This window comes from Orussus abietinus, unplaced genomic scaffold, assembly GCF_000612105.2.
Source record: "Orussus abietinus isolate OABI.00-Male unplaced genomic scaffold, Oabi_2.0 scaffold14, whole genome shotgun sequence".
Lineage (NCBI taxonomy): Eukaryota > Metazoa > Arthropoda > Insecta > Hymenoptera > Orussidae > Orussus > Orussus abietinus.
The window spans coordinates 152232-176172 of record NW_019395994.1 but is presented as its reverse complement, the minus strand read 5'-3'; the positions used below and the strand labels follow the sequence as shown (position 1 = coordinate 176172).

At 47.6% G+C, this 23941-nt stretch overlaps 2 protein-coding genes across 3 annotated transcripts in view; one reads left to right on the top strand and one right to left on the bottom strand.

The window, feature by feature from the left end:
- The first annotated feature begins 426 nt into the window (after positions 1-426).
- On the top strand, positions 427-9741 carry LOC105698259 (serine--pyruvate aminotransferase). 2 transcript variants are annotated; one of them, XM_012422339.1, is made up of 9 exons: positions 427-550; positions 852-1122; positions 1464-1647; positions 1808-2008; positions 2232-2389; positions 2654-2809; positions 4262-4606; positions 4871-5020; positions 9553-9741. In XM_012422339.1, the coding sequence occupies exons 3-9, from the start codon at positions 1471-1473 to the stop codon at positions 9578-9580; spliced, it is 1215 nt and encodes a 404-aa protein (XP_012277762.1). In that variant the 5' UTR covers positions 427-550; positions 852-1122; positions 1464-1470; the 3' UTR covers positions 9581-9741. The 2 variants fall into 2 exon arrangements, with proteins under 2 accessions (XP_012277762.1, XP_012277763.1); XM_012422340.1 differs by having other exon boundaries at positions 1394-1647.
- The window catches only part of LOC105698261 (dorsal-ventral patterning protein Sog), a 49092-nt gene continuing 30934 nt past the window's right edge, over positions 5784-23941 (bottom strand). Inside the window, exons 4-9 of the mRNA XM_023434093.1 lie at positions 17225-17290; positions 15333-17111; positions 15089-15219; positions 13874-13979; positions 13542-13753; positions 5784-12845 (exon numbers count right to left, since the gene is read on the bottom strand). Of these exons, the coding sequence (XP_023289861.1) occupies positions 12657-12845; positions 13542-13753; positions 13874-13979; positions 15089-15219; positions 15333-17111; positions 17225-17290 (2483 nt within the window). The 3' untranslated portion in view covers positions 5784-12656. The remainder of the gene's footprint in view (positions 12846-13541; positions 13754-13873; positions 13980-15088; positions 15220-15332; positions 17112-17224; positions 17291-23941) is intronic.

Here is a 23941-nt window from a genome sequence, read left to right as displayed (position 1 = left end):
TAAAAAATGAAATTTCACGAGCGTCAGGACCTTCCTTGTAGCCTCCATGTTCACGTTGTAATGTTTGAAACGATTTGGAACACTCAGATTGTAAAAAAGTTTCATAAACAATTGACCTTTCGGATGGCACTTTCACATCCCCTTAAGCCACCGTGGCTGCAATGGTAACGACTAAATTGCAGTAAACAGCCTTTGAGAAATAAGATTACATATGAAAAGAGATATGTAAAAAGTGCGAGTACGGGTATACAATTTGCAAACGTAAATTCCAATGAAAAAAAAGCGAAACATATAATTGGAAGAATATCGTTTACTGGAGTGCGAGGTTGAGTCTGCGCGCGTCTAGTGCGCACTGATAAAAATCTCAACATGGTACGCTAATTCGCGTCCGATGCCGGCATTAGTTATTCATTGCCGTTTCAACGTTCCGGATCGTTGAGACATTTATATCTAATTACCGTGTGCCGAGATCGCTCTATGGTCATTTAATCATTTTTACCATCTCAACGGTAATATGTGTTTCAGTGAATAGTGTCATCGATATTAAACGGTACGTTTGAAATCGATATGTACAAGTGACAATTGGTAACTATTATTCGAATGGACTAGACCGTGTCATTGCAACTGTAGACGTTACTGTCGAATTGTTGTATCTGTAATTTTCGTTTGCAATGAAAACAACGCTTGAAAATTGCTGATTGTATTGCGTTGTTGTATTCCGTTGTTACAGCTATCGGTAGTAATAATGACCGTTTACTTCCTTCCGCGTAGAAATGTAATGTCGTATGCAACTCTACGGTCGATGTTAGTAGGAACTAGTTAAATAAGAAAATTCGTTTAATTCCGTACAGGCAACAAAGGTGTGTTCGTACCTAGAGAAATACGGTTCTCGGTCTAAAGTTCGCAGAAAGATGCTACGTTATCTGTTTACGTTAAAACGTCTAGCAGTGATACCGAAAGGTTATCATCGGACGTACCGGATAACACTGGACTCTTTAAAGATCAGGAACTGCTAAGTAATGGCCAGTTGGGATTCGTCGAGTGAAACGTAAACTGTTGGTGCCTTTTTCGTAATCGAACGTTGCTTGTTATTGTCGGTCACGTGAGCTGAAAGGAGAATAAGTAAGTAAAAGTATGATATTGGTAAATGGGATCACGTAGTAATGGAAACGGATTAATTTAGAAGGATTAATGGATTTTATTTTTTGAAATGCAAAGCTAGACCACTGTTACACAATTATGAAAGCTAGTGTTTAGTTAGAAAAGAAGTGCAATTAATAAAGGCACATGTTGAAACGTTGGGGGCCGAGAACTTATTCACTTCTGAAATAGCCCCTCGGTGGTGGTGGTACTTAACAAAGCAGAAACCGACCTGTATTGTTATTTATTGTAGAGCAAGTGTCGTTGCAGAGAAATTGTCTAATAACTGGGCGTGTTTTATCGGGTGGAAAATGGTGTTTAAGACGGAACATGTCTTCCGGTTGGCAACAACATGCGGTGAAAATCGAGGCGCCGAAGGAGTTGCTGAAACCTCTCCACATTCCTGATAGGATCTTGATGGGCCCTGGCCCTAGCAACTGTTCGCAACGAGTGCTCGAGTCTCTTCGGAATCAAGTCCTTGGTCACCTCCATCCTGAAACTTTACAGGTGAGGTGGATAAATTACATACCCTACATATGCGTTTTTAATTACTCAATGGCAGATAGGCAAGGCTTTTCTACCGCCATTGATCAATTCTCTCGACGCGTTTCCCTCCACTTTAACCGTAACGGAACGACGTACTGAATTTCGTTTGGTCCTTCGACAGCTAATGGACGAGATCAAGGCTGGCCTGCGGTACGCTTTCCAAACGAACAACAGGTTGACCTTGGCTCTGAGTGCATCGGGTCACGCGGGCATGGAAGCCGGCTTGGAGAACATCCTGGAACCCGGGGAAACCCTGCTCGTTACTACCTCCAGTATCTGGGGTGAACGAGCCGCGGAAATGGCCGATCGGATCGGCGTCGACGTGAGTGTTCCTTCGGAGTTACCTGCAAGCCTTATCGTTCGAAATATGTCGAATCTTCGAATTCCCAGGTGGACGTTTTACGTGCAATTGTCGGCTGCGGATACTTTTATGTTCCCTGAGTGAAAAGGACAAGATCGTTCTTTATTTTAATATCGGAAAGTCGGCATCTACTCGCGTCGGTTTCGGAACAACGATATTCTCATAAGCATATTTACGTAAATAGGTACACTTTCTTGGGAATGAAATCGGAGTGCCGTTCTCAAGGGAGCAGTTGGAATCGGCAATGGTAACTTATAAACCTACGGCTGTCTTCGTAGTGCACGGAGAATCGTCGACTGGACTGAAGCAACCACTGGAAGGCCTCGGGGATATTGTCCATAAGTACATAAACGAATAGCATTTGCTTCGAGCTCGCTCACGTGTAATTAATAACGAGGTTCACGGTTTAACCCATTCCTTAACACATTTTTTACTTTACGATTATTATCGGATACTTGATTTGGTATCAAAAAACGGGAGAAATTTTTGCAATATTTTCGTTCCACTGTTTCGTTATTAAATCGTAACCACCATTTCTATCACACCCTGTACAGAAAATATATGATAAATATTTTGCGCTACTAGGGAACGATCCTTCGTTTACAGATATGGAGCCTTGCTGGTAGTGGACACCGTGGCTTCCTTGGGCGCCGAGCCATTCCATTCGGACGCATTTGGCGTCGATGTCGTCTATACCGGAAGTCAGAAAGGCTTGAGTGGACCTCCGGGGATAACACCGATTTCTTTTAGTCCCCGCGCAGAGTAAGTTGCGTCGTTATTATTCGCTAGGTTCGGCATAGGCGGGCCTTAAAGAGACCGCATTAAGTCACTCCGGTCTTCTATTCGGAATATCAAATCGATCGTGCGGCCTCTGCGGAGCGTGACCGGTGCTCTCGTGAATCACGTTCCTCTGCAATGAATTTTTATTTTATATCATTGCGTTCCGCGGATGACTCGTCCGCGTTGCGGCCGATGTTCCGCAGCTCCGCCGAGAAATCCCACGCGGTTTGGTTAATCGACATCTTGGAATTCGAGGCGAGGCAGTGATCATACCAATGGCATTTTGTTTCCTAGATTAAATCGCCTAATGATGAGTCCTAAAGATAGAAACGTATCGACGAGTCCGGACTCAAAACATGGTTTTAGCACCGATAGCGCGTTTTCAATAAGCTAGAAGAAACATTATACAGATTCAAGAAAATATTTCTCTGCGAGAACAAATTGAGACCGTTAGAGATGACCAGGGAAGACCCGGGGAAAGAAATATTTTGGTGGGTGTCGGCTAGGTGGCAGACGTCATAAATATTTAAGCCGACTCAAGGTTCGGCACGGTCTTGGCACGAAACTCAGCCGTACAAGTGCGATAAAGTCACGGATTAACTTACGATGGGATCGAATGAAATTCGTCGGTAAAGCAGAGCCCTTGTCGGCGTGATCGGGAAGGTCGTTAATTCCAGTCTGTCGGCTCGCCGACGTTCGGCCAAAGCGCGTAATGCGGCGCTGGTCGTTGCGTTTAACGGCCGATTACCTGCCCACTTTGTATCGGTACCGTAGGACGGGGTGCCATCGCGTCCCATGGTGGCCCCGAACAGGTGTCACTCACCTGGATTCCGTTTCCCTTCTCCCCTGGAATTTATTACGGACCGCCCTTAACCCTCGTTGCGACTAATCCGCGGGTGCGTGCCGATGCGCCCCAAAAGGGTCAAGGGATCCGCGCGATTACGATATCCCCTCGTAGGAGGATGTGGCGCCGCCTTTTACGCCGAGTTAATTCTACGGGCGAACGAATTAATTTGTAGCTCGCAACTCTTGCTAATTTGTCACGAATCGTCGATGTCATCGATTCGTATCGACGAGACAGTCGAGACGTGACGAAAACGCAGCGGGCATCGCGTCATCTGCGTACGGATGTGTGTGGCTGCTTTGGAATGATTTATAAAGCACTTCGTATGCATTCCCGAGAATATTCTCAAAGATCGTGAATCCACGGGATTTCGACAGTTTCACCGCGATCTTTTTATAATTATTTTATCAAAATGTCATATGGAACGCTTCGCTTCTTATAACTCTAAGTGCAAAGTCAGTTGTTCATAACGTTTAAATGTGCTGAGTTTCTTCAACACATCTAAACAGCGCGGTCGTGTTGCTTGGGACTCGAACGGTTAATGTAGAATCGGTTGAAATGTAGTAATAAAGCGTTTTATGCATTTTTAGGAAGAAAATATTCAAGAGGAAGACAAAAGTACCCGTCTTCTATTGGGACATGACAGTACTAGGTGAATATTGGCGTTGTTTTGGAAGACCCGCCCTTTACCATCATACCATAAGTGCCACCTTGGTTTATGGATTACGAGAGGCTTTGGCTCAGCTCGTCGAGGAGACCCTGCAACGATCCTGGAGAAGGCATGCAGAAGCAGCGGAAAAGTTGCAACAAGGGCTTCAGGAGCGTGGCTTCAAATTATTCATTGACAATCCCGAACACCGATTGAACACCATCACCGTAGTCGTGCTGCCCGATGGCGTAGATTGGAGATTGCTCTTACAACGGCTTATAAACGAGTAATATACCTCATATTTTATGTTTTGCGAAATGCGGTACATCGGACGAAACAATTAACTTCTCGGGAATAAAAAAATTCTTATATCGAACAGATTTTGACTTGCTGTTATCGACAAAATCAGTTGTACGGTTGGCTGAATTAAATTGTCACACATTTCAAACGATACCTTTTTGGGCTTAATTCACATTTACCAACATGTGTGTATCTACTTGAAGCGTTTCTTGAAACTCATCCATTTTCATTTATATTCTGTTAATTCCAGACACGGGATAGAAATTGCCGGAGGCCTCGGTTCTACAGCTGGAAAGGTTCTGAGAATTGGATTAATGGGGTTCAATTCAAATTGCCAAAATGTGAACAAAGTTCTTCGTGCTTTGGACGACTGTCTTCAGGATGTGATGCTGTTCAAACGGTAAATCAAATAATTTCCCATAAATATTTTAGCACAAATTGTTCCCATTTACCTAATTTCAACATTGTTTAATAAACTCGGGACACGAACGATCCATGAACATGAGCTTTGTTGATCGAAAACCGCGACATGAACCGAGGGTTAAGTTGTATAAATTGTTATTATCATTACTAGGTATAATTCTCTTTAAGCAGTTGATATCTTACGAAGTACGTGATCTTAAAATAATAACATACCGTTTATCGCAGCTAATGACCATTGAATTCGTTACTCCAAGAGATTGATAAGAAAAAAAATATTGCGTAGACTAAATGTAGAAACGTAATGTGTACGACACAGTGGTCCACGTGTATTAAGGGTCGGTAACGTGGTACGGTACCTTTATCGATATATTACCATGGTGCTGCAACAAATGACGTTACCAACGGTACGCGTAGAGATCTACTTTGGTTTCAGTGGCGCTTCGGTTAGGGCAAGTATCTTTACCGACAGGATTTAGGACATATTCGGCTACGTTAGAATTGTTTGACGCCATGGCTGTTTGCACAAAGTATTATAAGGAGATTCAACGCGATGGATGGTGGTTGGTTGTGACGATGGTTTTCATGTAACGTTTGGTCGACAGAGTCGCTGAGACGTAGTAAAGTACCGAGAAATAAGAATTAGACAAACCAAAATTACGTGAACTAAAAAGATGTTCACGTTTAAAAACGCAGTCCACTTTCTGCGATCCAAATAAATGCAATCAATNTAATAATGAATGTTTTTCATTTAATATTTTCCATTTAGAGAGTTTATATACATATGCACATACAGTCACATAACAACGAAAATACCGACAGTGTAATACAAGCTTGCCTGAAAGCGGTAGAAATCCATATATAGTCTCGTCGTTACAATCTACCATTAATTACGCAAAATATTTTAAATTCAGAACGTTTTATCCGAAGTGAACGACCCGCTTAAAGGCAATTATTTGAAAAAGGTTTCCATGCAGTCGTACAAAAGCGAATGTCGGCGACACTACATGCATATATGCTAATTCTCGCAGTACATCGAATAAAAACGCCGTCTGCAATTCCTCGTTTCGTTGCTCGCTTCGGACCGCGGAAGAGCAGCGTCACGAGACTAACAAATACTACATGGAAAAAAAATCGTCATCCAATAAAACCCATCATGGTTGAGTAGACTGAACTTTGCAAATTCAACAGACTTTTGTGAACTTTCTTTCTTAATTTCCAGCAACATTTCGATTCCGAAAACCCAACCATTGGTATGCCCTTGGTATTCTTGTGAACGTTGAAATTGCTCTTGGCGTTAAGTAGGCTTTTGCAACGTTACGCCGTGCAACCGTTTCGCGCAAAAATAAAGAGGAAGAACAGGAGCGAGAAAACAGCCCTCTGTTCCGTCTCTTTCGGTTCCGCTGCCTCCATAGACGGATCGGTGTACAGTGTCGAACACGAATGCCTTCTTTGCTATTGCTTTGATATGATGCCGCCAGGGCATGAAAGAAGGTATTCATGACCGACACTGTACGGGGTCCGTATATTCCACGTCCATGCCCGGAACGATCGGTGCATTCTTCTGGTTGAGTCACGGTCGTACACATAGACCTTGAAATTCCTATGGAGATCGCTTAACGATGGCCATAGTCATTTTTATGTAACTTTTAGCCACCACAGTCGGTGCTATATGGTACAGTACCGTAAAACGGAGATGCAAATATATCGTTGCTCTCGTCATTTGGCCGCGTTCCCCAAGTACAGAGGGCGGCGGAAATTCTGGCAATTTTATAAATATTTTAGCGGAATATTCCTGCCTCGTGAATAAACGGATCAACGTCACTAACTGGCCAATAATGTTTATTAAACAGGCGATAACAAAGTTGAAAAACAAAATGACAAGAAATGCTCAAAATTGCTTCTTCTAGAATCAATGCGACACATTTAGAATGTAAAAAAATCGTACCCTATCACGGAAATTTGATGGAATTTCAAGATCTTCGTGTACGCGATCCGAACCGATCGCAAGCCTTGGGAAAATCGTTCGAGTGGAATCGAAGAGGACCGACAAACCTGTCGTGCTCTCCACTTGCTCTTATCTTGTGACAATGCCGTCCATAGTTTGTCCTCTTTCTCGATAGACGAGGCACGCAACATTCACGCTTCATCGTTCGTGGTAATTACCGGGAATCGCATTATCATATAATAACGCCGCGTCTCGACGCTTTAAATAATACACATCGATAATATTAATAATGAAAATTATAATATAAAATAATAATATTAGTAACCATCGTCGCGCAGTTGTCTATACGTATGTACAATATATCGGTAAATGATTACTCGTAGCCTTAAATTCTACGTAACAATGACGCCGATCGATGCACATGATCCGTGTACCATTGTGAACGAGATGCGTGCGATCTTTGCTCCTCGCGTACCGGCATTTATAGGTTGCGTACAATTAGAGCTGTGTACGCATCCGAGCGCGAAGGCGGACAAGACAAGGCAAACATACGAGGGTGGCCAAACGATTGAAATGCGACAACCTGCCTCGGATCGTTCGAAACACCATTCGAGGCTGTTCGAATGCCATTCGTCGAGATGTCCGCTCGTTGTCTCCAACGATTTTGTTCGTTACCGCGTACACATGCCTCGCCTTGTCCCATACGCGTTCGCGTTCAGATGTGTACCTAGCTTGACGCAACAATTTGCACGCATCGTTGGCATTTCTTTTACGTCGTCGCACGCCGGTGCAGCAGCAGATCGAGTCGCAAAGCGGGGCTGGTATCGCGATAACGTGCAATAACGACTCGTCCTAACGGTTGCTAACCTCGATAATGCACGTTGGCCCCGCGCAAACGTTTCTGCATGGAATTTCGGACTTATGTATACGTATAAGAAAATAGAGGAGCCTCTAGTCTCTGTGAGACGGCGACATCTGACTGTGAACGTCACTGGACTGTCGGTCAACGTTTTAGAGTTTTCTTAAAGCTTGCGTCGGGGTTGTCCAGAAAGTTATTTCAAAGAATTCCGAAGGCATTCATGACTGCCGGAGTACATGCTTTTAAAAATACACTTATTTTCTTATTTTTAAAAAGGCACCATGTTTTACAATATACGGGCACGGGGTGATTTTTTCGGCTTCATTTCATAGACCAAAATTTAGCGGCTTCGAAGTTATTAATGTCGGATGTTTTATGTACCGATATGTTTCCGATTTTGATAATGGATCGGAACTGAATTAAATGAAAAAGAACAGGGATTACAAATTACTGAGAAGGAAGAATTAGAGTATTCGGCGCATTCGCCCCCTCGTGTACGTTTCGTACACAATTGTCAATACGGTATATAAAAACGGATTAAACCGTTTAGCCAACGTTATTGAGTTTGCAACTGCATGCAAAGTCAATGTAAATAACTCTTTGTAATAGTAGTTCCGACCGTAGACACTAAGTGCATTTATTCCTGGGAAGACTATTTTGACTCGCGCTAATAAACAAATTCGATGACCCACGTCATCGAATTTGATATCATTACAGGGTGTAGCAGAGGCGATGCATAACGTTCGCTCGATATAGCTCGATTCCCTTAGCAAGTTAGTTTTAACCACCATAAGTTTCTTACCATCGAATTTTCGATAACAACGAAGCGTACCGATTCAGGGTCTATTATCAGGCGCAGCTGCGTCCCAAATATTCGGAGTAATCTTCGGGGACTTGCGCGATTCCCTGAACCGCTGATGGCCATCGAGAACGTTAATCCTACAAATAAATACAACTGCGTTTCCCTTATATTATGGCAACGATATAATAACGAAGTCGAGGAAGGCTTAAGAGCGAGCTGTCCGCGTTTTACTTCATATTGGACCAGTAATTGCAGCTGAATTTCCAAGCGAGCGTCTATAAATACAAAAGAGAGTTTACTAACGATACGAGGGACGTCTATATTATTCCCGGGTTGATTTTTAGGCGATCTTGTAGAATGAAGTAGGGTGTGTCGCGGAGTGACGGTTTTACCGTAGAGCTCCCGCACGCGACGGTAATTCATTTAACCCTTTAACCACCTTGTACCACCTGTATGGATAGCTCGGTCACAAAGTGTTAATATTTTATCAGAATACAATATTCATTTGGTGCTTTGAATACGTGGGAATGAAAGGGACCACTATAGTGGCGCTTCGTAAAAAAACGTCGATCAGGCGGAAGTCACTTTAATGACGTTTTGTAATTAAAGGGTTAACATCCGAAGCCAATCTCCGCATCTGCGTTAAGTCGGTAGAAAAATGAAACGCGTTCCATTTTTTTGATCGGTCCACCTTTTCGGTTGCCCGTGTGCGACATTTTACAGGTACCCACCGTGAATGTTTCGATCCACTAAATTATTGGTCGTGAGCGGGAGCTCTTTGAACTATATCATTTTATGTGATATATGACCTACTTCCTCCAAAAGCGACGATACATCTAATTATCTATAAATCGAATATTACGACGCTATTATTTACAATAATTCTGTTTTGGCGTGTTCCAGGGAAACTTGGAAGAAGTCTAGACTCTAAGGAGAGCGGTTCCAGAAAGAAGAGGCTAGAAGCGGGACCGGGTTGGATCGAGGGACGATAAGTGTTAACGTTAACGCTTAAACCTAAGACTAACGACAATAACGGTAATAATAATAGTAAGCCGAAGTTATTATTAAACGTTAGCAATCGCATAATGATAACTAATGTCGCCGTCGAGGTTATTCAGTCTTCTTTGGTTGCTGGGCAACTTGGTAGGGTTGGTGGGTGCAGCGAGGTGGACTCTTTCCTTGGTCAACGTTTCGCATGTTTCTCAGCTTGCCCACTTTGTCTCTTGGTTTCCAATGGAAGCGGTTTACCGCGGGGTCACGTACACCAGGATCGTCGACTTCCGTTCAGTTTATCAGCTAATCGAGCCCAATTTATTAATAAATCGTCTTGGCCGAGTCTCGTGGGTGCGCGCTGCACGAGTTGGAGAGCTAGACGATGAATTCATAATCTCTCTTACTGAAATGCTCCTTTCCACTTGTCTCGTTGTTTTAGAATTAGTCCAATTCAGCGGTCAATCCATATAAGATACCCGACGGTGCTTCTTGTACGCACTCGGGGTCAGAAAAATCTGGACGTGTCCGGCATGGGCTCGTTTCGTCTCCGCGAAGTCAACGTCCTACGTGCAGATTATGCATCTCGGAAAATATCGAGGGAACGTTCACCGATCCAAGAATGATAGGAGCTTAGAGGGTCCAAATTTTCGAATTACCAAGGACCTCGTTCTCATTGAAAGATTCGGTGAAAAATGCAAAGAGGAATGCGGTAGCTTCGGTTACTCGTTGCGGGATTCAATGGGTTAAGCATTTAAGAAGAAACGTTATTCTTTGTTTAATTTTGTTAACGCCTATTTTTGACGGAGCTTTACCGGCTTCGTCCCCGGGACTGGATGAAAAGAAAAAACAGTGGACGTTATTTTCGTCTTTCAATTGTACATTGGCGGACACGAACGCCTTTGTCGCGGACATGGTGCCGCCAATCTACGATGGGAAGACATTCGCGTTCGCCAATGTACGATCATATTCTAAATGGTACGCATCCACGGTATATTCACGGAATGTCTCCTGGAGATTTATGCTCGTGCGCGGCTTACAGTCAGCGTCTACAGATGAAATTTCAGACACCGCAGTGAAAGGATAACGGATCATCAACAGATTTCGTCCACGAGATGACGTTTACACGAACGAACTTATTTTAATAGTAGGATCGGAGTGCGTTCGTTTAAATGACTCCTTAAAATGCCGATTGGATCCTGCGATGTCAATTTTCATCCGCGGACGCTGCCATCGCGCATTTTACAGCCGCAGAACTGCAGTTCGGGGTAAGCCTACTTATCGTTTCAATTTGGTTTCTAACATCTTGGAATCGTTTTACGTGACAGTCTTCAAACCCTCTAAAACCCGAGAACGGAAAAGGAACAATGTCACAATTTTAACTTAAAGGAGCTTCTTAAGGACGATAACCATCCACGCAACACTCGGGCGTCACTAAAATGCATTGGTACAATTTAGACGTATCCAAGTCGTTTGTTTCCGATATTTTGATACCTTCTTGTAAATCCCCATGTCTCGCTCAAATTAACAGACTTCCGTAGACTGTATTAATTTAATGTTCTTTTCCATCGGAGCGGATCTACTATCTCGGATTGCGGTAACGGTAGAACGGTGGGACAGACATGTCGTTAGATCTCGTTTCTTCGAAAACAAGCAATGCTTTATATCTTCTCCTGTCGAAAGTAGTTTCGTGGAATTTAAAATCAGAAAATTATTGAATATAACAAGCATTAAGTTAATATTTAAATAATAATTCTGCTAAATCCGTTATACTCCTATTGCAATATTAGTGCCTAATGCTAGAACGGTTTACTTGCACGTTGCGTCAACGATATCGAGAGAACGGTTTCTTTGCTATTAATACATATTCATTCCTTCATTCTAAGAACATAATTTATCTATTATGATTTGTTCCAATTTCAAGCGTAATCATTTCATCATTTTATGCATCAACGTAACGTTTTACCGTGTAAAGGAAAAAAGTCGTTAAGTCCACTTTTTACGAGAAACGAGGTTTTTAGGTCTTTGTACTCGAAACTTAACGATTTAAATTTTCTTTCAAAAAGAAAATAATAATTATGCAAATTTTTAACATCGATGCGGCCTCGGTACACCGGAAGTTCAGATTAATTTAAGACAAAATGGGCAAACAGACCTTATATCCAAGACAGGCTGTTGACAAGATCGTAACTCAATGAATTCCAAAAATCGAAATTGGAAAGTATCAAGGCGACTAAAGGGCGAAAACTGTACCCTTTTCATCCCAATTCGTTACTTTTCACGGTAGAGTTTAAATAGTCATTTCTTTACTCACAATAAGACCGTAATTTCGCATGCGATCATTTTGCCCCGTTCCTAGTTAATAAAGTGTAACGCGAGTGCACTTTTGCACCGTTCTCTTGGTACCCCCTGAGATGAACGGGGAGATATTTCAGGCCATTGTTTAAAAGCGAGGCACGACCCTTTACCCCCTGTAAAAATTGGAACTGCTTTCAATGGGGCGAAATCTTCGCGATCGGTAAAACAAGCTATGCGTGGGTGCCGCGCCGTAATCTCAAAAGCTTTAATTGGGGTTCACGGTATTCTTTCCCAACCTACATTGGCCCTAACGTCGAAATCGAAAAGGCGACGTTCTTTACCGATGGAGAACATTTCGCCCCTTTTAAGGCAATTCCACGGCGCTAGCGAGCCGTGCCTCCTTTTCGCCAACCCCGCTCGTCTCTGGCACCCCGAGGACCGAGGGCTCCTCCGGTGGAGGAACGATTCCGGGTCCGTCCTCCGGAAATCGGACGATCGAGCGTCGCGTGGAAGGTTTCGCGCACCTAGGCCCCGACAACGGGCCAAATTCCCTCGGAGAACTCTCTTGAGCCATTTTGCTCGGTCGTCGACGGTCGAGAGAAAAAACGCAACCTAGGTTCGAAGTGGTTCCCGAGGACCAGGCTCTCGGAGAGCGCCCGGGTGTCATGGCGGTGCAGTGGGTCCCGGGGCTAAGTCGACCCCGGGGTCGGGGCCGCGGTTCAGCTCAGCTCCCTCGGCGTGACGGAGTGCTTCTGGTGGTGGGCGCGGTGGTGGCGGCGGGCGCGCCGGCACTGCGCCGTGCAGCAGTCGTCGCCCTCGGCCACGGCCCCTCCGCGCTTCATCTGGTGGGCGATCGAGTTGCACAAGGACCGGGGACATCTCTTCCGGTCGCACTTCACCTCGCCGTTCTGCAACCGAGAGAAATCCAAGGGTTAGGGCCTATTTCCTGGATTTTACCCAAACCTACCCTGAGAGACAAAGAGCTGGTAAATCGAACGTCCCCAAAAACTAGACTCGCTAGATTCTCAAGTTCAGAAATAAGATGAATTTGACCATAAGAAGTATCCAAATCCTTCTTGAACAATGAAAACTAGGTAAAAAATAGTCAATTTAACTAGATTTTTCTCTCAGAGTATATACGTTTATCGGGCATACAGCGGCCCGAGGTTCGCGATATAGGCGTCTTCTTAAAATCGTCGCCCTCCCCCCTCTCGGCGCGATATCTCCGATACGACGATAAGTCCCAGACAAAAGCGGAAAGAAATCCGCCGAGAGACGAGCTCGGCGTTTTCGAGGAGCAACGGTGGTTCGCGTAAACGGCGTCCGCGTCGGGGACACGATCGGTACTAATGGTCCCATCGGTGTCGGCTGCTGGCCTCCTCTCGAAGGTTGCCCGCCGCGGCGTCGATCGCGATGTTCCGAGCGACTCGCGGAATACTAAATCCGGCCTGGCAACCGACGGAGAATTTCAACTCGGTATCCGTCCTTTGCATCGACACGCGCAATTTCGGAGTCACCTCGGGACTCGGCGAGCGCGGCCCCGTCCGGGATCCACCGCCTCTCATAAATAATCCCGAGCGACGTTCACTTAGGGATCATTTTACCTTGCATCGACATTTGACGCACTTCATCTCGCCGTGCGAGTGAATACGCGGGTGCCACTCCCTGCCGTTCTCGTATGGGCCGCCCATCGGGTATTTGCATCCTCCCGAGGCCAGGATCTCCTCCGAGGAGCGCCGACCGGACGTCGCGGGCGTCCCGGCCTGGTCTCGGGGGAGCAGATCTCCCGCGAGACCCGGCGTCGCCGTCGCCGTCGCCGTGGCCGTCGTCGTCGTCGTCGTCGTCGTCGTCGTCGTCGTCGTGGCCGTCGTCGCCGCCGCCGTCGCCGCCGCCGCCGCCGCCGCTGCCGCTGCCACTGCCGCCGCCGCTGCCGCCGGACACTGTCGGCAGCAGGCCTTCTTGTCCACCCTGAAGGCCACCTTCTCGTCGCACTCCAGCGTCGGGCACTGCATCCGCGGACACTTCACCTCCAGCGTCACGGGCTGCAATTTGCAGGACACGTTTCTCTTGGGTTCGATTCTCTTAAGGTGAAGTGAAACACGTCGAGAAATGTATAGTAAACGTATGTTAATTCCCTGCTGAGACATATTTATAATTTTACGTACAACCTTACGTACTAAAAGTGCTTGAATTTTGCACATTTTTTTTAACAGGGTACAGCTGTCGATATAAGTATAAATGCCCGTAACGTGGCCCGTTGATATATGGCTGTTTCGGGCGGCGTATCGTTTAGACAACTCTTTTTTACCGACGTCGATTAAATTTCCCGGCACCTTCCGCATTACCATAAACACGTTTGATGTAAAAAGAAAAATGAACTTCTCCGAGACGCTACCGCGTCTCCCGTTGCCGGTGGCCGTGAACGTCTTCCCCGTGGACATGGTGCAATCGATACCCGATAGAAAGGAATTCGTGCAATTTTCAAAATATATCTCTTTTAGGTTTGCGCGTTGCCCCCGATATTGATTGCAACTTGAGAAAAAAAGAAAACCACCTTTGGGACGAAATCAAAATGAATCTCGCTACCGCGTCTACCGACAATGGCGGACGCGAATGCCTTTCCCGCGGACGTGATTCCGATAGGTAACGTAGGATGCATGTTTAAAACGAGTGACGAATCGGCAAACCAATCATATAGCCGATCACTGATTAACTGTACGGTATACGTTCATAAGGGACATCGGCATCTGTGGCCGTTTACGTTCCGGGGTCGTTAGGTTACGTTTCGAAAGCAGACACGATTGGAATCGAATTTTAAAAGTTCGAAACCACTAGAGAGCGATGTTGGGATAAATCGAAAGAGACATGTGTACCTAATGTGTATGTATACCTAAAATGCACGTTCTATTTGAGCTAGTACTTTGCCATTGAAAAGAATAATTAAAATTTTAGCAGATGGTGCAACCCTCTTAACGTCGAACCATTAGCCACGCCGTTGATCGTAAGCCGTTACCACGATTTTCTATTCTTCGAAAGGTGAGCAAAGGGTCAACGTCGGCAGCATCGAAGGAATCAAGGAGTCTCGAGTCCATAAATAGGAGACGTAACGAAATTCTTTCCGAAACGTTCAATTCGGGGGAAAAGAACTTACATCGCAGGAGCAAATTGCACAAGTATCGAATCCCGCAGGAGGAAGATAAGGATGCCAGGAAGCTCCCGCAGGATGGTGTTGTCCAGCAAGGGTGCAACCCGAAGTCGTGGTGGTGTTATCGGTACCGTTTCCTGAATCGTAAAAGTGAATTCTTTGGTGTAATTAAAAAACGTTACGGTTGGAAGAAGGAAACGAAAAAGAGATACAACGGCTTAAACGTTGAGGAAATCGCTCGAACGCTCACCCGTACAGATCGGACAGCAGTGCCCGGTAAGTGGTTTGACCTGTTGTTCGGGTGGACAAGTCAACGTCGGACACGGGACTGGATCGCAATGGGCCAGTCCTCGGTAGCAATGGCACATGGAGCAAGGATCCGACGCGGAAGTCCACTGGGTTCCCTCTTCGTAAAACCTGGTTTCGTGGAAACAGGTCCCCGTTTCGATGTCCGACCGCGGAGGATGAAGGTTGTAGGCCACCACCGAGGCGACGTCGTTGTCCGCATAGTGCGGGAGGCAGCTGAGAGGAGCTCTGGTCTTAAAGGGAGCTTTCAGTAGTCCGTTGCCCGACTTATCCGTCACCTCCAGGAAGCCGATTCCAGATTCTATCCTGTACAGCTCCACGGGAGAGAGACCGGTGACCGAACCCTCCAGAGTGGGGCCAGTGAATTCCTCGAGAAGTCTGCGAGAAACCGGAGCGCCTTGTGCCAACAGTGGCATCGTTTCCAGATAAAGCTTAAGAGTCTTGTCGATAGTTACCAAGCCAGAAATCTCGACTTCGTAGTGCAGGGCACAGTCCAGGTCGACGGCTGCCCACACAAGGCCTACCGGACCTGGAAATACCGGCTCCGGATTCAGACGTCGGAGTAAAACCGGAGCAGCGGTATCCCTCGCGTCGGCCACGGGTCTCTGGACGAGTCTTCCGCGAAGGAGAGATCCAACGTGAGACGCCGTGACCACCGATAATTCTCCATTGAACAACGGTTCCAGAAGACGAGGCCCGGGCCGTTCGAGGGATCCGTTGGCGAGCCCGCCGACCAGAGACGGAGTGAGGTCTTCCAACTCCGTCCGTCTTTTCCCACCCTCGTCGACCAGCGTAACCAGCGGACTCTCGTCTTCCAGCCCGATCAGCTGGACACCGTACCTGAGAGCTCCCAACCTGTCCAGAAAAGCCCAGGCCAGGCCGGAAGCTACCGAGGGTACTTCGCTCGACAGCAGAGTCTGATACATGTCGCAAGTGGCGCGAGGCCCGACCAGTCCCGACAGTTTCAGAGCCTGAGGGTCCTTTTTGGAGGATATGCTGACGGCCAGTTTTCCTCGCGTCAGAAGTCTCAGATCGGCTCCGGACAGGGCGCTGCGGACTTCGCCGAAGTTGAGCTCTTGGGACGGCTTCTTTATTATGATCTCTTCTCGAAGGACCACGTAGTCCTTGTCCGGGTGCTCCAACTGGACGATTATGGGCACGTCGGCCACGTCGTTGGGGAGGAAGACCCCGTTGAAAAAGAGGGAGACGTGGACCGAAGGCGCCGACGCCGACGACGCCGAGACGATCGCCGTCGCTCCGGACCCGGCCATCAGGGATCTGTCCACTCCCGGGATGGGTTCCAACAAGGACGAGAACTGCTCGGAGGACAGAGCCTTGTAGCGAGCGAGGTTCCCCGTTAAAACTGCCGATGGCTCCCAGATCAGAGCGACGTGGAGGCGCTCCTCTCGGAGTAACTTTCTGTAGTCCCGCGGGACTCGCCTCCAGACTCCGCAGAGCTTGCCCGTCGCGTTCTGGTAAATCCCTCCGCCAGGATTGATGGTTTGCTCCTCCAAGATGTTCCCCGACGTGTCGACGAATTGCAGGGTTCTCGGCCTTGGGGTCGAGGCTGACAAATAGAAGGAGTAGTACAGATTTTTTCGGTGGAAGGTGAACCGACCGGTAGCTATATAGTTGTAGGCGTTGTTGCTGAATGGAGACGAAGTCGTTGGATCGTCGCGACGAAGCGGGACCGATGCTTTCCCGGTAAGTAGCGTTCCAAAATCTGCGCTCGTAAACAACGACAAAGAGAGGAATAAGTTATAAACTGAATGACGATTACAGCGGGAGGATGCGATACCTACTGTTCCGGAAAGGAATAAACGAGGAGAAGCTTACGTTTTAGACTTCTCTCCTCTTCTTCGGAGGTCATCTGAGTGGGTAAGTCTTGAACGATGTCGGCATCTGAAACAAAGTGAGACGGTCTTTGAGCAACCACGGCAAAGGTATGAAAGTCAGGGAGGCACGAAACGGAAAAGTTGATCGATCCTCTATACTTTACTTTCCGAAAGCAATCAAATCGTTTCATTTCGACGTGCAAAATTCTCCAGAGTCAGGTATTTCGGAAAAAGAACTCTTCTATCTAAACGATGCCCGTCACAAGTTGAAAGTCGAACCGTTTCTAACCTGGGCTTGACGCTGACAGCTTAAATGCCGGGCTATTGCCAGAGATAGGTAAACATTTCTAGTCCAAAGAAAACAGCTCTCCGGTCTAGTGTTTTATACGTGGCGCCACCCAATCGAGTACTTAAACTTGCATTTTAAGAATACGAGGATACACCCTGGAAAATGCAGAACACGTGGCTCAAGAAATGCTGGAACGATGTCGGTATTTGCCAGTTCTAATCGATGAAGTCAACGATGTTCGCACATTTGATTGAAAAGTCCCTCGGGATTGTGGGTCTGGCTTTTCTGGGTTCCTAAACATTTACGTTGCCAGTTGGTTGAATTTCCTCGAACATCGCGACTATCGTTACGAGCCTTCTTTTCGTTCTCAACGCACACGTGCTCGGACTAGACAGCTGCCATAAGGATCACGAGAAGGTGGCGCCACGGTTCGATTAGGAGTCCACGGTTTCGCAAAGATTTATGAAACCCGAGGAACGTGTTTGGACGGTCTACTTGGCGAACTGTTCCTAAATAAAGACGGATAAGCATAAAAGGCTGCGTCGGAGCCATTAAACGCGGTCGTCACTTAATAGGTAGGTTATCGGTTTCGTAAGCTACAGGAGCCACTGGAAATTGCGAAAGGTTCGTCTCGAATTGGCTTACGATTAGCCGACGTTCGCGCAGATCGGAATCTAACGGAGTGCTAAATCGGCGCCAAGTCTTTCGCGAGTCTAGACGGCGGATTTTCCCTAAATAGAACTCGATAAAGATACCGATCTTGAAAAACGACGCGCGTCTGCTGGCATAAAGCTGGATTCGAGCGTTAGACGAATGGTTTTCTGCGAGCGGGTCCGCGAAAGGGGATGACCGATCCTGGCTTAACTTGGAACATTCCAAGCTCCTTAAATAAATATCGTGCAAAGTTTCCCGTTTAAATGCATTTTGCAGTCGTGCGTCAAAGTTCCGAACGGTTCGATCCAGTGTCCTTAAAAAGAAGCGTCTCATTCGAGTCGACTGACTTTGAGGGGGGGTTTCGTTTCACCTTAAGGGGCGTATGCGAGTGGTCGCGGGTCGTACGAGAAGGAACGGAATATTTTTCTCTCTGTTCACGAGAAAAGAAACATTTGAAATGGAGACGAAGCGATTCAATTTTTGCGATAGGTTTCATCAGCGGTGGATCTTGACCGTTTACGTACATAGTCCGTCGAGGGGCTATTCGCTAGGAAATCAGTGAAAACGATTTCCTTCCTTGAGAGCCGATTGCCTTTGATTTCATATGATGGACAACAATGCTATTCGGGACAAGGGACGTTCGGTCTTAAAATCGTGACAGTATTCGGTGATTTCTAACGATTTCCAGCTGACTTCCGTATAATTTCCAGCTGATTTCCGTATAATATCCGTGATTTCCTGAGTGAATGTCCCCTTGTATTCCGTTCAACGGCTAATTCCATACAGTGAAAATCTATCTAGTCGAAACGGCGCCATAGGCGAGGCACGACGAGCAAACGGAAACGTGTACGAGAAAGATGGAATCCTTGACTAAATCGTAGATTTAGAACTGCCCCGGGAGGTCAATCGCCGATATCGGTGTATTATCTATGCGACCGGATATTGCGGCAATTAACCGACTATCTCGGCTGGGAATTGGCGCGTGCCAAAGAAGCTGGGACGAAAGGCGAAGCTCGTCGGTCCCCGAACGGACTCGAGTCGCGACGAAACTCATCCACTCGGGGCTCTCCGAGAAGAGAGCCAGGCGATTCGGGAGGACTCGCGGCAAAGGGGTAACCGTTCGGCCGCGACCGGCCATAAAGAAGACTCGCACGGGAGGAAAAGGCGGAGGCTGGCGCCAACCGGCGCCGCGACGTTGCTTTTATGGCTCGTGCCGCGCGTCCGTGTGGGTACGCGTCTTCGATGGGAAGACGCGAAACCGGTGCCCCTGGACCGCTCTCGCGAGCTCGCCCGAGTCCGCCCGAGCGGGACCCGAACACGCGTCGCGACACGGCCGTCCAAAGAGATACATCGTGTCGCGACGCGACGCGACGCGACGCGGCCAATGGCGCCTAGCGAGATCGCCGGATCTTCTCCTTCCCGTTTTCGGGCCTCACCTTTGGCCGAAACCCTCGTCTATCGTTTTCCTTTTCCGCTCTCGGGGAGAATCCTTACCTCGCTCTTCGCCCCCGCGCTCGCGAGGTAAGAAGAGGCTCGGGCTTTGGACCGGATCGTTCCTACGTCCGATTTCAACCCGTGTGGCTGCGAGCTCGATCGACATTTCGGTATCGTTGTCCCACCTTCGCGTTAGGAGCGAATTAGAAATTCGGTCGTAATATGTAGCGCGCAGGGGTCCGTGGTACCTTATGCCGGGACGGAAAAGGCTCAATGCGTACCCTCGGATGTACGGTCCGTTATTAAGAAGAAAGTTGCTCGATTATTCGTTACGTTAACTAATCGCGCCAATCCAATCGGACAACCGACCGCAACGAAAGGGAGACCGGTTACACGGTCCGCGACGGGAACTAAAGTCGTTCCCTCTATGCAGGAGAATCGTAGGTGGCGTGGGTTACGAGGATATGGAAAGAGAACCCAAAAGGAGGCTTCACCGCTTTCGGCGGTACATGAAAAGGAATACTTTACAGGCGACACGGGCTTCACCGGGCGGGGAACGGTCGTTATTCAGGATTAAGGCAGCGAACGGTCGGTAACGGCGCGTCAACGACTCGCTCTAGCGCGTCGGAGTAAGCCCGGGATTCCTGGACGTTCGAGAGATTCCGATCGGACCCGAAATCGCGGTAAATCCTTCGGGGCGCTGACGTTTATTAAGATTCGTACCTTCAACTGCGACCGAGGGTCCGAGTCAGCGCCTTTTTAATTCCGAAACGCCCGACCATTTCGGGACCGAGGAATTTACTCTCTCGACCGAGCTGATTACTCGCCGCGATCTAAATGTTTTTTGCCAATGGAATCTCTGGACTTCGTCGGAATTACCCGCGTTGCGAGTCGGTACGAGGTGGAAATGGCTTTGCGGAAATTTCGAGGAAATATTAAAGTGACGCGAAAGGCGCCGAGTAATTCAATCGACGTAAATTTGTTAACAAAAACGACAAACCCGGCGAGTACCTTGTCCCCCCCATGGGGCTTAACAAAAGTCCGAATTTTGGTTACCGGTTCGCTCGCACGGAACGAAGAACGCAGTCCTTGTAAAATCGTTGGGATCGAACGTGCTCGTCATCGTTGAACATTCGCGACCTTTAGCGTGGTTTCCCACCTGGGTCGAACCACTCCGAAGGATCGGTAGGTCAACCCGTGTTCCCGGCATGGCGCCGTCGCTACCAGCGTCGGAGTTCTCGCATGCCGATGAGTTCTCTACCCCGACTGGATCGGCCACGGTTAAAGGACGATCTAACGTAAGATATGCATTGCGGAATCTGCATACCGGCACGCATAACGGCGAGGTGTCCGAGTCGCGAGAGAAAAGTCCCTCGAGGACGCCGATGGAATCGACGACGTCTCGTCTTTCGAGGGTATCGCGATCGTTACCGCGGCGCCCGTTCGAATCGCGACGTCGTTGATCACCGCCGGGTCAAAAGATCGCTTCTCCGAGATCGAGTCCGTCGCGCGTCGCGATCGATGTCCGGAGACGATTTCCCGGCTTCGACGATCGCGGATCGAGCCAGTTTAAGGTGAAGCGAAACACGTCGAGAAATTTCATCGACGTCGGGAAAGAGGATTCTTCCGAATACCTAAAGAAGAAAAAAACCATGACTCCGATATCGAAAAAGAAGTAAAACGAAACGTAACTTTTCGTACCGATCGTGGGATAAAAGTGAACTCGCGTCCGATAAGATCCGCGAAAGCTCGCCGCATCCCGGGGGCCGTTGGGGCCGTCGGGGTCGAGAGGGGCCCTCGGCTAATTCGGTGGGCAGACTCTTTCGCGATTTACGAGAGCTTCCGTCGACCTTGGCGCCCCCGCCGCCATAGGGCCAGGCGTCGATTGGCGTCGATTGGCGCCGATCCGAGGCGGCGACGGCCAAGCGATAGGACGACGGACGCGCCGCTCTCGGGTCTATTCTCGTGCTCGTAACGTTCCCGACGCCCGTACGTTATGCTCGATCATTACGTATGCTAATATTTACGTTTAGATTGCGCGGCTTAATCGAAGTGACGCCATGCGGTAATATAGCCGGCGCCGTGGCGCTAAAACCGTGGCGCCTGTTTCTGCTTCTCGCGCCTCCTCCCTCGCCCTTTCGACCTACGGGCCACCTCCGCGGTCTCGGACGGCCCCCTGCGCAATAGCCGCGACCAGGGGTAGATAGTTATAATACGTCGTCACAGAAAGTCAAATGGCGATCGGAATTTTTCCGATCCGATAGTTTTCGCGAGACAATCTGTAAAATGTATAGAGTTTTTTTTCCCCGCGAACCCTCGGGGACCGAACGAGTCGTCGACGTCTGCGAGTTTCTTTACCGACCGCGGTCCATGTGTCAAGTAGTTGGAGAAAAAGAGGGTACCGAATCCGAGTCTCGCGGCGTCCGTGAAACGAAGAGCGCCTCTTGACGGTTCGAGAGGACATCCCGGCTGATTTCTGTAACGTCGGGAGATATTATCCGGCATGTGCGAGCGAACTCCTTTTTGCGCCGTCGTCTCGAGCGATCGAGCCAAAGGGCGCAGGAAAGGTAAGAAAAAATAAGAAAAAATAAGAAAAAATAAGAAAAAATAGAAATACCGGTTACGTGGAATAGGAAAAACGAGTACACAGGTCCGCATATATGAAAATGTCCGGGAATAGGAAATAATGGCCAGGGCCGATTGGCCAACGGATCGGTGGGAATCTCGACGGCGACACGTCCCCCGTTACGTCAGCGAAAGAAGCATCCCATTCGTTGATAAGCGCGAAAACGTCAATAAAGGAAGCTCGGATCGAGAGGGGTCCGGAGAACCCGCCGAGAGAAGGAAAGAGATAACGCGCTCGCCGATAGGAGTAATTGCGAAGGAATTTATTAATATCGAGGAGAGATAAGGGGAATGATTGATGCCGCGAGCATTCCGATGCCTATTGCCTCGTCTAGACGCAGCATTTAAAGTAGAATCGTCAAGATAGGATCTTTAAGGACTCGCTTCGAACGAGGTATTGTGTTAAGATTTAATGTCTGCCTACTTCGACGATCCTGGCGACACGTTTATGCCCGCGGGACCTTCTACGTTTTTCTCCTTCGTTCTTGCCAAGCCAATATTTTCCACCCAGCGAAGACCCACCAAGCGTTGCGTTTATTTATTCATGGCGGAAATTTAGCCAATTCCGTTCCAGATCTTAAGCTACCCTGGTTTGATCTCGATCTTTTCTAGGAGCGTCCGCGCGATTCGCCTGGGACGAAACGCACTCACGCGAAACGGTAACGAGCAAGATTAATAAACAATTGAGGAGCGCCATTATTCGATAAAGTCATTGCATCATCGGCCGAGTCGATACCCGATGCGAAGCAATAAGGTTAGGAGGCGCGGCAGCAATTTGCCAAGCCAAGAAAAAACCGAAAGAATGAAGCCGATCGGATACTCGGCAAGTAACGTGTCCGCGGTTAACCCATTAATGCCCTAAACGGCACACAATTACGGAAGATTCGTAATCGGCGATTGCATTAGACGACTCGAGACAAGTTTGCGCAAATACGATCGCAACCTTTGCTCGCGAAGTGTCCTGCAAATCATCGAGGCGGTGAACGCCCTTAAGGTATAAAGTCTTCAGTCGAGACTTCGTATAATTTCACTTCTCGATACTAAGCGTACCGCAACTATTAAACCAATATCGAGCCGTTGGATGCGGTCAAAGACCACGCTTTATTTCACTCGGTGACTCGATTCCTCCCGAATGGCAATCTTAACGGGATCGATACCTTCGTTCCTATTGCCAATTTGCCGTGTCAATTGAAGTTCAAGGTTGGGCTTTAATTATCTTTAAGATTATCCGGTCGGAGATAGGAACCTTCACCTTACTGGCGCACCGATCAATGTAAAAGTTAACTAACTTTCAACTTTGAACTTCAGTCTGTGAGATTCGTTACTCCGTCGCGTAGAAGCAATCGCCATGTCGAGTATGAGAAATGATCACCGTGCGTGACAACGAATACCGCGTTGGACGGTCGCGTTTGTAGCAACCGTTAATAAAATTCTTGCGTGGATATACTTTCCGTATCTATATCCTTGCACACTTTATCCGTATCTATGAGCTACGAATGAAATACCGGACATTGATCGGAACCAAACCGAACTATTCCGAAATGTTAAAAACCTTTGCTACAAGATTCGTACAAAAGCCAGGAGAATGCCCAACCGTTGAAAAATAGTTGCAGCTCCCAATTTATAACGAATCAAACGATAAATTGCGTTCCTTCTGCGTCCCACAAAAATGGCTTTAACGGGATCAAATTGTTCGGTTTACCAGCTCTTTTTCTC